The sequence below is a fragment of the Moschus berezovskii genome, chromosome 23, assembly GCF_049115385.1.
Source record: "Moschus berezovskii isolate FMDL1 chromosome 23, NW_MosBer_1.0, whole genome shotgun sequence".
In the NCBI taxonomy this organism is placed as follows: Eukaryota; Metazoa; Chordata; class Mammalia; order Artiodactyla; family Moschidae; genus Moschus; species Moschus berezovskii.
The window spans coordinates 41747636-41761887 of record NC_142482.1 but is presented as its reverse complement, the minus strand read 5'-3'; the positions used below and the strand labels follow the sequence as shown (position 1 = coordinate 41761887).

Here is a 14252-nt window from a genome sequence, read left to right as displayed (position 1 = left end):
ATATTCTGTGGTGAAATGCTAAAGTCTCCACAGATGTCAGAGAAGACTTTTTCAGCAAGCATTTCCGAATGTCCCCCTATGTGGCAAGAGCAATAACTAGTGATATGATACAGCTCTAGCCTATGTTTCCTGAAACTGTATCAGCCCATAGGCCCAAGAGTGATAATAAACAACAGGCTGTCGTTTTATCTATTATTTCAACCCCACCTAGAACTTCCCAGGTGGCTCAATGTTAAAGAATCCACCTGCCAATGCGGGAGACACAGGTTCAGTTCCTGGGTCAGTAGATTGTCTGGAGAAGGAAATGGTGAACCCACTCCAGTATTCTTGCTTGGGAAATCCCATGGACAGAGGAGCCTGGTGGGTACAGTCCACAGGGTCACAGAAAAGAGTCAGACATGACATAGCAACTAAACACAACAATCCCTGCATTCTGGCCAAAATGAATTGTTTCTGGCAGTTCCCAGGAAGTCCTTGCATGAGCTCTGTGTTCTCTGGAGTTTAAAGCACCTGTGCCTCTCTCCACTTTGCCTATCTCTGTGTAGAATACCTTTCTCTTCCATTGAGTTTCATTTTCAATCACTGAAAAAATAGCCCAAGAGAGGCCCTCCAGGATCTTTAGCTTCTGCCACCAGACTCTCTATCCCTTTGGCTAAGACACAAGACAGTGGGGCTGGGTGAAGAATTAGTAATAGAACCAGAGATGGTGTTGTCTGGCATCCTCTGGCGTGCATCTCATTCTACCCCAAAATCAGTCTCTCTTCAGTGGCAAATATAAGTCTACTTTTATAAAACTGGATTTCTGTACACAAATACAAATATGATTCAGTCTGTGAGATCTCCAAAGTATCTTACAAGCACAAAAGGGGCTTGAAACCAAAACAATAAATACATAAATGTTTATATTCAGAGATATTTGCCTACACTATATTTACATAGCATATATTTTACATATTTATTACACATTTTATACATAATCTCAGGTATAGCCTGGAATAAAAACCACTATGAAATAAACACTGAGGACACATATTTCTATCTGCTATAAGAAAAAACTTCCTAAGTCTTTAAGTATATTAATGTATTCATACATTACATATTGATTCAATGGCACACATTACAATACATGTTGATTGTTTCCTGTTTGTCAGGCACTATTCTACACATATAATGATTTTGTTTTAAAAAGGCAAATTTCCTGATCTGTAAATCTGTCATTTTACTGAGGCAGATTAGAAAATAAATAAGAATTTTTTTTTAAGAAACAAGAAAAATTCTTGATAGTAATGAGTGATCTGAAGACAGAAAGTGGGGCAATGCAATAGACAATATCTTCAGGGGAGAATTAGTTGGGGTGGTCAGAGAATTTCAAAATGAGAAAAACCAGATAGACATGAACATTCTGGTATTAATATGTTGGGAAATTCTAAGGATGAGAGGGTTTCCCTGGTGGCTCAGGGAATAAGAATCCGCCGGTCAATGAAGAAGACACAGATTCGATTGTGATCCGGGAAGATCCCACATGCCTCAGAGCAACAAAGCTCGTGCACCATAACTCCCGAGCCTGTGCTCCAGAACTCGGGAACCACAACTATGGAGCCGTGAATCGCAACTAATGAAGACTGCAGCCCCAGACGCCGTGCTCCACAAAAAGAGAAACCTGCGCACCGCAAATGGAGAAAGCCCCCACACATCAATGAAGACCCAGCACAGCCAAAAATAATTGAAATGAATATATTTTTAAAAAATTCTAAAGATGGGAAATTGAGCATAGCAAGAGAAAATACTAGAGAGGTAAGAAAAGGATTATCAAGTCTCTTATGCCATAGTGAGGAATATGAAATTTGAGTTGAAGGCAATTGAAAACCACTGGAAGTTTCCGAGAAGGGAAGTGAGGCAATTCTTTTAGGAAGGATAATTCTTTGGGCAATATGCAAGAAGGCTATAACTCCTAAACTCAGTTTCTAAAACTCTTACAGTTTTGAAATTCCTCCATATTATAACTACTTTGACAAAATTATTTCATGAATGTACTATACATACTAAACTCTGTTCCAGGCTATGGCACTATTATGAGATATTTCTCCTCTTAGGTACTATTTACTATTAAATTTGCTTCATAGTTTGTGTGTGGTGTGTGTGTGTGTGTATGAGAGATAGATATACAGATAGATAGAGGTTGATTTCTAAAACAAGACCAGATGGTTTTATGAAGAAGAGAATGATTAATGTGAGGTCTGAATTTATAGGAAGTGCACACAAAAGGCTGAAAAAGAGTATTTGCTCTATCATATTAAACAATTTTAAAACACATAAATAAGGATCCTGAACAAAAACTCACTGATGCTTTGCTGAGTTTTCACTGAAAGGGGTAACAATGAGAGTTTCTTAGGCTTAGTCCCTCTGGAACATACATAATGGATACAGTGAATTCTAAATCACTTCCAGTAAAAGTTTTCCAATCAATAGACATGATTACAGACTCCATGACTTCACTTATTAAAATATATTGTTCCCATTTGAATAAAATTGTTAATAGTAAATTTTATTGTCTGCGCATCTTCAGAAAGAAATATTTTTCTCTACACAAAGCAGAAGCAAGAGAGCCAGTTTAAATATTTCAATCATCCAGGGAAGGACTAAGGCAGAAGATATTTTTAACTTATTTCAAAAATCTAGATTTAATTTTTGAGAAGCTTTTGAGTTATCTTTGTAGTTCATACATCATTAAGACAGTATCCCCAGCATTAAGAACTCATACTGTAGAGTCTGTTGGAATCATGCCTCTGTGATTTATTAAGTACATCACTTTGATAAAATCACTGCACCTCTTTAACCCTCAATTCCTTCACATATTTAGCAGAAATCATGATAATGCCAAGCTCACAGAGTTGTTGGGATGAATTGCATAGAAAGTGCTTAGGTCAGGGCCTGAAACATAGAAGATACTCTCACATAGTAACTCTCTAGCACCCCCTTGTTTATGAACAAAAGAGTAACTGTGAAAACGCCTCAAGCTTCCTTACAAACTCTCCTTACTCAGGGGGAAAAGACGTGGATTAAACAAGCAGCTTACAAGTAAGGAGTTCTCTTAATTCCATAAGCAGAGTACAATGGAAAGAGCTAACGACAGTGCCTTCTCTGGATTCATTCTCCTGGGCTTCTCCAACCAGCCCCAGCTGGAAACGGCTCTCTTTGTGGTCATCCTGATCCTCTACTTCTTGAGCTGTTTGGGCAATGGCACCATTATACTTCTGTCAACGACGGATCCTCACCTCCACACCCCTATGTACTTCTTCCTCTCCAACCTCTCTTTTATGGATCTTTGTTTAACTACTTGCACTGTCCCTCAGACTCTGGCCAACTTTAAGGGGAAGGACAAGACCATCACCTATGGCGGCTGTGTGACCCAGCTCTTCATTGCCTTGGGACTTGGGGGAGTAGAGTGTGTCCTCCTGTCGGTCATGGCCTATGACCGGTATGTAGCTGTGTGCCGTCCCCTCCACTACATGGTGATCGTGCATCCCCAGCTTTGCTTGCAGCTGGTTGTAACTGCTTGGCTTACAGGCTTCGGCAATTCTGTAGTCCAGACAGCACTGACCATGACTCTTCCCCTCTGTGGTAAAAACGAAGTGGACCATTTCTTCTGTGAAGTTCCAGTGATGCTGAAACTGGCCTGCACCAACACTTCTGTCAATGAGACTGAAGTCTTTGCAGTCAGTACCTTCTTCTTGGTTGTCCCCCTGTCACTCATCTTAGTATCCTATGGTCACATTACCCATGCAGTCCTGAAGATAAAATCGGCCCGAGGGAGACAGAAGGCTTTTGGAACCTGTGGTTCTCACCTAACGGTAGTCATTATTTTCTTTGGGACGCTCATCTCCATGTACCTTCAGCCTCCTTCCAGCTATTCACAGGATGTGAACAAAAGCATTGCACTGTTCTATACTCTGGTGACTCCCTTGCTTAATCCCCTGATTTACACTTTGAGAAACAAGGAAGTCAAGGGGGCACTAAGGAGACAAATGAGGAGAATCCTAGACGTGAGACAGAGTTAATGCAGCGCTCGCAGGCCCAGGAAGTTCTGCAATGGAAGACTTCTGAGTGACCAAAAACTAGTTAATTTAATCCAACACATCCTTATACAGCACCAACCATGTGCAAGAGAGTGTTCCAGTTACCTGAGACATATCAGTGAGACAGAGGCTAAACAATTGAGCTAAACCTTTTGCTAGGGAGAATATTGATGCTGGGAGGGATTGGGAGCGGGAGGAGACGGGTCGACAGAGAATGAGATGGCTGGATGGAATCACCGACTCAATGCACATGAGTTTGAGTGAACTCTGGGAGTTGTTGCTGGACAAGGGAGGCCTGGCGTGCTGTGATTCATTGGGTCGCAAAGAGTCGGACACGACTGAGCGACTGAACTGAACTGAACTGAAAAATAAACTATGGCATATCATGTACTATACAATAATGGGAATGAACAAAAATTACACATACAAAAACATGAATGAATCTTATACACATGATTTATAGTGAGCAGACTAGATACAAAGTCATTTCTACTGTATGATTCAATTTACATAAAATTCAACCCAGGCACAATGAATCTCTGGTACTGAAAGTCAGAACAGTGGTTCCCCTGGGGACTGGGAGTTCCCCTTTGGAACATATGTGGGGGAGGGGCATTCTGGAGTTCTGGTCAGGTTGTGATTCTTGATCTGGATGTTGGTGATATAAAGGATTCAATCTAGGAAAATTCATCAAACCTGAAACTTAAAGTACTTGTATTTTCTGTATGGATACTGAACTTCAAATCATTTACTTCTTAGAAGTTTTAAATAAACCAGATATTAGCAGAATACTTTGATTCTAAGTGATCACACTAAGTATTTTTGTTACTTTCACATAAAATTTGGATTTATCTTCTCAGTGATCTAAGTTTCTTCTATCCATTGACCATCATTAATAGATTTAAAGTGTTTCAGTTCAGTTCAGTCACTCAGTAGTGTTCGACTCTTAGTGACCCCATGAACCACAGCACGCCAGGCCTCCCTGTCTATCACCAACTCCCAGAGTTCACTCAAACTCATGTCCATTAAGTCGGTGATGCCATCCAGCCATCTCATTCTCTGTCGTCCCCTTCTTCTCCTGCCCCCAATCCCTCCCAACATCATAGTCTTTTCCAGTGAGTCAACTCTTCACATGAGGTGGCCAAAGTATTGGAGTTTCAGCTTTAGCATCAGTCCTTCCAATGAACACCCAGGACTGATCTCCTTTAAAATGGACTGGTTGGATCTCCTCACAGACAAAGGGTTCTCAAGAGTCTTCTCCAACACCCCAGTTCAAAAGCATCAATTCTTTGGCAATCAGCTTTCTTCAAAGTCCAACTCTCACACCCATACATGACCACTGGAAAAACCATAGCCTTGACTAGACGGACCTTGGTTGGCAAAGTATGTCTCTGCTTTTTAATACGCTATCTAGCTTGCTCGTAACTTTCCTTCCGAGGAGTAAGCATCTTTTAATTTCATGGCTGCAATCAGCATCTGCAGTGATTTTGGAGCCCCAAAAAATAAAGTCTGACACTGTTTCTGCTGTTTCCCCATCTATTTACCATGAAGTTAAATTGTTTAGATATTAGCAATTTTTGGCCAACTCAGGTGAAACTTGTCTTGAAAATCTCAATTTAATGAAGATCTCAATTCAAGATCATGTGTCTTGTGAGTCTCTCTGGTCTCTTCATTCCATGTAGATACTTAGTGACCAGGTCTTGAGACAAAAACCATAGTGATCATTTTCAGATGAAAATTCTACTACTGGGTATTATATTGCCTTGAATTAAGTTTACCTTGACTGAAACAGACATATATTGTGAATACTTGTTTGTATGTCTGTATTTTTATAATGTAGCATACAAAAATGCATAATTTACTAGTACCCAAAAATATCTTCATTTACCAGAGATTTTAATACTTTTCAGTATTTAATAGCATATGATAAAAGGGCAGATACTGAAGGGGATCTATAAAACAATATAAAAAACAGAAATAATTGTCTGGTAAGCTCAAGGAGCCTTTGTGCAAATATGTTCTTCAATATTTCTTCTTTAATAATGGTAAGTTGGATGCATTTTCATGTATTTTTCTGCTAATGAAATAATAGAAAAGTACAATTACTTTGTAAAAGTGAAAATACATTACTGAATTGTTGAGTTCTATACTATTCTTACCTCTGCTTGTACTGAATATGAGTGATTTCTGATATTTTTTGGAATACAGAAGATATGATTTTTTTATATCAACCCCTTGGAGTTTTCTTTTAAACCATGACAGCTAGCTTCACTGATAACCATATCATTTTTGACACAAAAGTTCCATACTCTATAATCATCTAGATGCTTACATTTTTCCCTTTCAGCAAATAAATGCTGAAAATGTATCATTTCATTCAAGGTAGCCTTTTGTGAATTTCATTTCCCAGTAAGATGCATTAGGATACAGCTGAACACAGTTCCTACTGCAAGTATAGTCACTCCTCCTTAGCCACAGGCTCAACCAAACATGGATCCATATGATCTGTCATTCTCCATAAAGGATTTGAACATCCAGTTTTTCTGGTATAGAAGTAGGTGGGAGGCAGTGCCTGAAACAAGCCCTGGCCGATACTGAGGAACAATTGCACTTGGAAAGGTCAAATTAATTTTAGCAACCATATATTTCTGAAGCCATTAGAAAGTTGTGAAAGTGATGAAGGTGGTGTAGACATGAATAACAGAAAGCACTGAACATGTCGGAGGTGAGCTGAAGGGCAACTGCCTTTTTTTTCTCATAGAGCATTTGATGGGCTTGAGTGTGAGCTGAGGATTGAGCATGGCCCATAGAGAGGGACTTTGCCTTGAACACATGGAACGCTGAACACTCATGCAAGGCTAGAGTGACAAGCTGAAAACTTAAAGAGACTTAACTATGTGGCCAGATGTTTCCAGTAGACATCTGTATTTCCAGTGGACTCCCTGGGAAGCCAGAAAGCCAGACCAAAGTTTCAAAAATATGGAATAACCTATCCTACAACTCCATTGTGCTTAGGAAACAAAAACTCACTAGGGTAAGGGGTCCGTTCTCTAACACATAGTTCTCTTCAGTAAGGCAGTTGCCAAATTTTAAAGCTTCATGAAACAGAGGCTAAATAGCTAAGCTAGTTGTCTTTGAGGGGCAGAACTTAAGCTCCAAGAGTCTTTCAGGACTGAGAAAATAAGACTCCTGAGACTTCCTGTCAAAACCCAAGAGAAGATCGTATCTCTAGAAGAGAACAAGATAAAGGCTGAATAGAACAAGGACCAACTGTACAGCAGAGGAAAGTGTAGTCAATGTTTTGTAACTATTTTTGTACCCGATTAAGGTTAAGAATCTGAAAAACGATATATACACTCACACATATTCTGGTCATCATTTCATGATGTATGTAACTCAAATCATACATCTTCAGTTCAGTTCAGTTCAGTTCAGTCTCTCAGTCATGTCTGACTCTTTGCCACCCCATGAAACGCAGCACACCAGGGCTCCTTGTCCATCACCAACTCCCGGAGTCCACCCAAACCCATGTCCATTGAGTCGGTGATGCCATTCAAACATCTCATCCTCTGTCGTCCACTTCTCCTCCTGCCCTTAATCTTTGGAAGGAAAGTAATGACCAACCTGGAAAGCATATTAAAAATCAGAGACATTACTTTACCCATAAAGGTCCGTCTATTCGAGGCTTTTCCAGTAATCACGTATGGATGTGAGAGTTGGACTATAAAGACAGTTGAGCTCAGAAGAATTGATGCTTTTGAACTGTGGTGTTGGAGAAGACTCTTGAGAGTCCTTTGAACTGCAAGGAGATCCAACCAGTCCATCCTAAAGGAGATCATCCTAAAGGAGATCAGTGTTTATTGGAAGGACTGATGTTGAAGCTGAAACTCCAATACTTTGGCCACCTGATGCAAAGAGCTGAGTCATTTGAAAGACCCTGACACTGGGAAAGATTGAAGGCGGTAGGAGAAGGGGACAACAGAGGATGAGATGGTTTGATGGCATCACAAACTTATGTAATACTGTATATAAGAAAGGAAGTCATAAATCTTCTAGAATAACATATTATTCATCATCGAGGCTGGAAGAAAATAAAAGAATAGCTATCATTATAAAGATAAAGGATAATAACAGTTGGTGAAGTTGGAAAAGGAATACCTATGTACTATTGATGGGAATGTAAGTTGGTAAGCCACTATGAAAAATAATACGAAGATATCAAAAAAACTAAAGATAGAACCTCCATATTATCCAGCATTCCAAATTCTCGGTACACCAAATAAAATGAAATCACTATCTGCACTCCCATGTTCAATGTCCCATTTTTCACAATAAATAAGACAATGGAAAAAACATAAGTGACTAAAGAGGTCAATGGCTAAAGAAAAAGTTCTATGCATATCCAAAGGAATATTATTCATTAATGAGGAGGAATGTAATACTGCCCTTTGCAATAACATGATGGACCTTGACAGCATTATGCTCAGTGAAATAAGTCACAAGAAAAAGACAAATACTGTATGATCTCACACATGTGGCATCAGCAAAACTGAACTTGTTACAAACTTGAAGAAAGAATGGTGGTTACCAGGGGCAAAAAGAGGTAGAAGAAATGGGAGGTATTAGCAAAAAGGTACAAACTTCCAGCTAAAAATTAATAATTTCTGAGGAGTCAAAAAATAAACTTTTTTAAATATTTTAAGGGGAATAAATATTTGACAAGATAAAGATCTTAGCTAACACTATCTAGTAATCACTTTACCATATATAGATATATCAAATCATACTTTCTTGTCTTTAAATTTGCTCAATTTATATCTCATTAGATACAGAGGAAAATACATGAAAATAAGAGTTATTATTCATTTCTTTCATCCTACTTATTTTTCATCTCCTAACTCAGATTTTAACTATTGTTTAAGACAAAAATTTCTACATAGTTAATAAAGGAAAGTACTCTAACTTTATCCTATGTACAAAGACTGCCTTCTCTTTTTGATCCAAATTGCAATCCAGAGCCTGAAAGAATGGCACTTCTAAAAGTTTAACATTTTATGTATCCATCATAATAGCAAAAGGAGCAGGATCTCTTCCATGAAGCTCCTTAGTGCAACAAATTCTGTCAGTTTTCTTTTTAATGTGACTTGTAGGAATAAAAATTTACCACATTGACTTGTGTGTGTTTGTACTTATTCCAGAGAACACTGAAATTACACCATATAAAAACCTGTATCTTCTAAGTGATATAAGCTAAAGAAAACATTTCCTTCTACTGTTCATCCTCAGGAAAGAGTTAAGAGATCGACCAAAAAGTGGTTGCGTACAGAGTGCCTGTTTGTGGATGTGTACATCCTGCTGTGTGTGATAACATAGTAACGCCAAATACAAACCAAAATAGAACATGCTGTGGAGGAATATGAGGAGAAACATTCTTTGGGAAGTACTGGAGGCATTTTCCAAGATGGGGAGTAAATTCAGAGAGAGGTTGATCTCATGATAAAAATGACACATTGATGGCTATGGTGCTCACTTTATTTATATTAAACCAAACAGAATTCTCATTGAGTGGATGCATCATTAAGAAACATTCCAAAGAGAATCTTGGGAGAGTATTTCTTGCAGGAAATAAGGACTCAAAAATATTTGTAAGCACTGCTTGTGAGCAGCTAACACAAAATCAGGACTGGGCTCCTGAGAAAGATTTTGACAACTAACCATGACAATCATGATCGTGAGTATCCCGAATAACCAAATCACTGGAAATGCCTAGGATGCTTCAGTGAGACTAAAGCCACAGGTACGGCAACCGCTTACCTGGTGGCTCAAAGGGTAATATATCTGCTTGCAATGCAAGATACCCAGGTTCAACCCCCAAGGAAGATCCCTGGGACAGGAAGATCCCCTGGAGAAGGAAATGACAACTCACTCCAGTATTCTTGCCTGAGGAATGCCATGGACAGAAGAGACTCACGGTCTACAGTCCATCAGGTCACAAAGAGTGGGACACAATGGAGCGACTTTCACTTTTCACAACTGAAGAGTTCCACTCTCAAAAGAGATTAAAATTATCCTCAGAAATGGTCACCTAATTAGAAGAACTTGCAATTTCTAAAGACATTGTGCATTTAATTCACTACAAAATGGATAAGAGATTCCACCAAACAATATAAATCAGAAGAATAGATTATTTCAAAGGAGCATGAATACCCAATCCCTACAGCTGCCTCAGGGACACCTTCCCCTGAAACCTGTGATTCAGGAGAGGGCTGTCATTTCTGCATTTACACAGAGCACCCCTTCCCAGGAAACCACGTCCACAAGACATTTCCATACACTGTGGTTCCCTGAGTCTGCCGTATCAAGTTTGAACTATGCTACAATACTGAAAAGACAGAAGAAGCTCTCAATCATAATACAAACAGGCATAGGAAAGAGCACACTTACAGAGGAAAGACTTGATAGAGAACTATGATCGGTTCTTCCCTCCTCACTGACCCTGGTTAGAGCAGAACCCTGGGCAAACAGATAACACTGAAATCTACTGACTAGGAGATAAATGAGGATATTACAGGGGTCGCTATATGCTGATTACCATTCTAGTAGTAGCCACTCCAGTACTTTTGCCTAGAAAATCCCATGGATGGAGGATCCTGGTAGGCTGCAGTCCACGGGATCGCTAAGGGTCGGACACAACTGAGCGACTTCACTTTCACATTTCACTTTCACGCATTGGAGAAGGAAATGGCAACCCACTCCAGTGTTCTTGCCTGGAGAATCCCGGGGACGGGGGAGCCTGGTGGGCTTCCGTCTATGGGGGTCACACAGAGTTGGACACGACTGAAGTGACTTAGCAGCAGCAGTGTTTTTAGCAGGGTGGATAGGGTCCGTTTAGAGTGCAATAAACCTACAGTATAAAGACTACAGTTGTTCTAATGAATAAAAGTCCTAAATGCCAGAACACGGCTACAAAGGTGAGGACGCATATCAAGTGAGAAACACTCAAGACTTCCTTGTGCTGACTTGTACGATACAAGTTAAATAAGTGAGAGTCCCTAATTTATTTTATATATTCCATGTTAAAAACCTAAATGCAGGAAGCAGTGTCTGACTGGTATGGGGCCTCACAGATATTGCACATGTTGGTGTTTTTGTTTTGTATGATTTTCTAAGTGTTTGTCAATCTGGTGCTGGTTAAGAATCGGGTTTCATAGGAGTCTGACTGACACTTCAGGCTTCCAAGGTGACACATTGCCTGAGCACACTGTGTTCACCTTCTGTTCCTCAGAAGGCAAAAATGATGAAAGATTATTTGTTCTTGGGCATATTGACAGTTCTGAGCTACAAATGGGATCAAATAATTTAGCCAAGGCCTGGGTACACCCACTGCAGCCATTTCACAAATATTAAGAATTCAAAAGGAGGGAATTCCCTGGTGTTCAAGGGTATAGGCTCCATTCGTCTACTGCAGGGGACATGGGTTCAATCTCTGTATCTCTGTTCTGGGATCTAAAGAGGGAAAGCTTGGAAAGGTAGACATCATTTGAAAAACTTACAAAACAGAACTGAACTTCGGGTACGTGGTATCTTTTAAGTGATTTTTTATATTATTATTGTAGCCTGGGATCTAGATACTTTTATTATCTGTAATTTATTTTGAAGTAATATACACATCCAAATGATGCTCAAGCATTTGCTTAAAGCAAATATATCTGTTTTGTGGCAGTTCTTAGGAGCAGACAAGTAGCTATGCACTCAGGAAAATAGGCTTTGTGACTTCGTGTGAACTTGAGGGTCTCTGCACCAAAGAAAGTATCATTGAGGGATTTGTAAGTGACTATTTGGGCATAGCTATCATTACTTTGCCAACAAAGGTCCATCTAGTCAAGGCTATGGTTTTTCCCGTGGTCATGTGTGGATGTGAGAGTTGGACTGTGAAGAAAGCTGATGGCCAAAGAATTGATGCTTTTGAACTGTGGTGTTGGAGAAGACTCTTGAGAGTCCCTTGGACTGCAAGGAGATCCAACCAGTCCATTCTAAAGGAGATCAATCCTGGATGTTCATTGGAAGGACTGATGCTGAAGATGAAACTCCAATACTTTTGCGTCGAGTTGACTCACTGGAAAAGAGTCTGATGCTAGGAAGAATTGGGGGTGGGAGGAGACGGGGACGACAGAGAATGAGATGGCTGGACTCAATGGACATGAGTTTGAGTGAACTCCGGGAGTTGGTGATGGACAGGGAGGCCTGGCGTGCTGTGATTCATGGGGTCGCAAAGAGTCAGACACGACAGAGCGACCGAACCGAACCGATCAAGACCTGATTGAGTAATAAGGAGAGGGGGAAATTTCTCACCATTCAGAATACACAGCACTCCAAACTTCTTTTAATCAGATATATGTTCAGCATTACTGTGGGGTCAAAATACTTGGTTTCACAAGTATTTAACTCACTGGTAAAGAGTGTGGTGTTGTTAGGAATATAGATAAAATCTTGACCCTGTATATAATTTACCCACACTGCCATGTCCAGCTTGCAAGACCACTTCTCAGGCAAACTGGCCGAGAGGGTTCGAGACCCAGGAGGATGATTAGCCTCTAGGATAGGGAACTGTGTGATACTTGTCATGCTTTTGTCTCCACTAAGAAACACAAATGTTCTTACTTGCCTAGTGATACATGCTGGGAAAACCTACCTAAAATCTTAAACATTTCTGTGATGATGGCACAGTCAAAGCTCTAAGCTGCAGAGAAAAATACACTGTTCATGACACTTAAATTACTCACACAAAAAAGCAGAATCTATACCTGAAAATACATTTATGCTGTAAACTGAGCTTGAGTGGGGATCTAAAAGCTAAAATGTCAGATTAATCTTTTTCTGGATAGTTTATTTTGATACTCATCATTGAGAACGCTGTGACAGTTATTTCACAATTAGACAGCTACTACTAAAGCTTCGGACACAACAGAGCAACTGAACTGAACTCAACTGAACTAAAGCTTAGGCATGTATTTTTAAATAAGAAGACACAATATTTATTTTTTCAATTTCCTTCTGATGAGTCTGAGGACATCTGCACAAAACATGGGATTACCTGGGAATCAGTGGTCATATCCAATATTTTTATACTTCACTAAATCCAAATTTCATGGGGCGTATGGCAGAGGAGAGATTTTAAGGTCTTAACAAATTAATGCCAAAATCAAAGAGTTTATAAAATGGCACAATCAGAATAATCTAAATATAGTTTGCCCTTTGAAACCTTTGCTGCATCACAGTAGGTAAAATGTATAGAATATGTAGTAGAACTTGGGTCATATGCTACTCAGATATAATGCCTTCGAAAATTCCTCGTTTAAAAAACTCATTTTAGAGAGGACCTAAGTGGGTCACAAAATTAAAATAACCAGCTTTATACCTCACATCAGTGTTTCTCTCCTGCTGTGTACAAAAATGCGTGTAAGAACGACCTGGTGCTCTTACCAATGAAGGGCTACCACAGTCACTGCCATCAGTGCATCACACGCTTCACTCAATGAGTCCCATGCGTGGCCTTCTCTGAAATGATCATGTACAGTGTGGATGATGCACTGCTGAGGTTACAGTTCCACCTGATGTCTGAATGGCTTTATCAGGATTAATGCAGCAAGATTTTCTTTGAGATTCAACATTATTTTCCCCACAAGTGCTCCACCTACATCAGTGAAAAACCTCTGATCAAACCGTCAAACCATGGAATTTTAGTAGAGCCATGATCAAAATAAAAGAATGAATGGTATCTTCTAATAACTCCTAGAAAATATTATTAATAGTATTCCTTACAGTGTTTCAGTGTTTTTATGTTCTTATTTGGGCTTCATGTAATATAGACGCATGTCTTTTTGCAAATAGATATGGAACAATATATACAAATGGGACTGCAAACAAGAAAAGCAATTGGAGAATTTTAAAACAGTAACTACCAAGCAGATGCTATCAGAACACTGAATCAGCATCTCTGGAAGTTGAAATGAATACATGGACTTAGAATCTGAACACTCATTTTTCAAAAGGAATGAAGTAAACATTCCCTTCAGAGTTGTCAGAGGAGATTTTGGATGATCCGTACGGGACAAACATTACATCTAAAGAGCATTGGTGTTCAAGGTCCTTCCATTAAACTGTCCTCCTCACCCA

General features: G+C 39.5%; 1 protein-coding gene across 1 annotated transcript; it reads left to right on the top strand.

Annotated features, from left to right (window-relative positions):
* Positions 1–3113: 3113 nt before the first annotated feature.
* LOC129550921 (olfactory receptor 2B8-like) lies at positions 3114–4058 on the top strand. The gene has a single exon (XM_055418712.2). The coding sequence runs from the start codon at positions 3114–3116 to the stop codon at positions 4056–4058; it is 945 nt and encodes a 314-aa protein (XP_055274687.2).
* Positions 4059–14252: the final 10194 nt, after the last annotated feature.

Bases quoted from the DNA above. Each gene is read 5' to 3' on its own strand.
- LOC129550921 (XM_055418712.2), top strand. From the start codon at position 3,114: ATGGAAAGAGCTAACGACAGTGCCTTCTCTGGATTCATTCTCCTGGGC.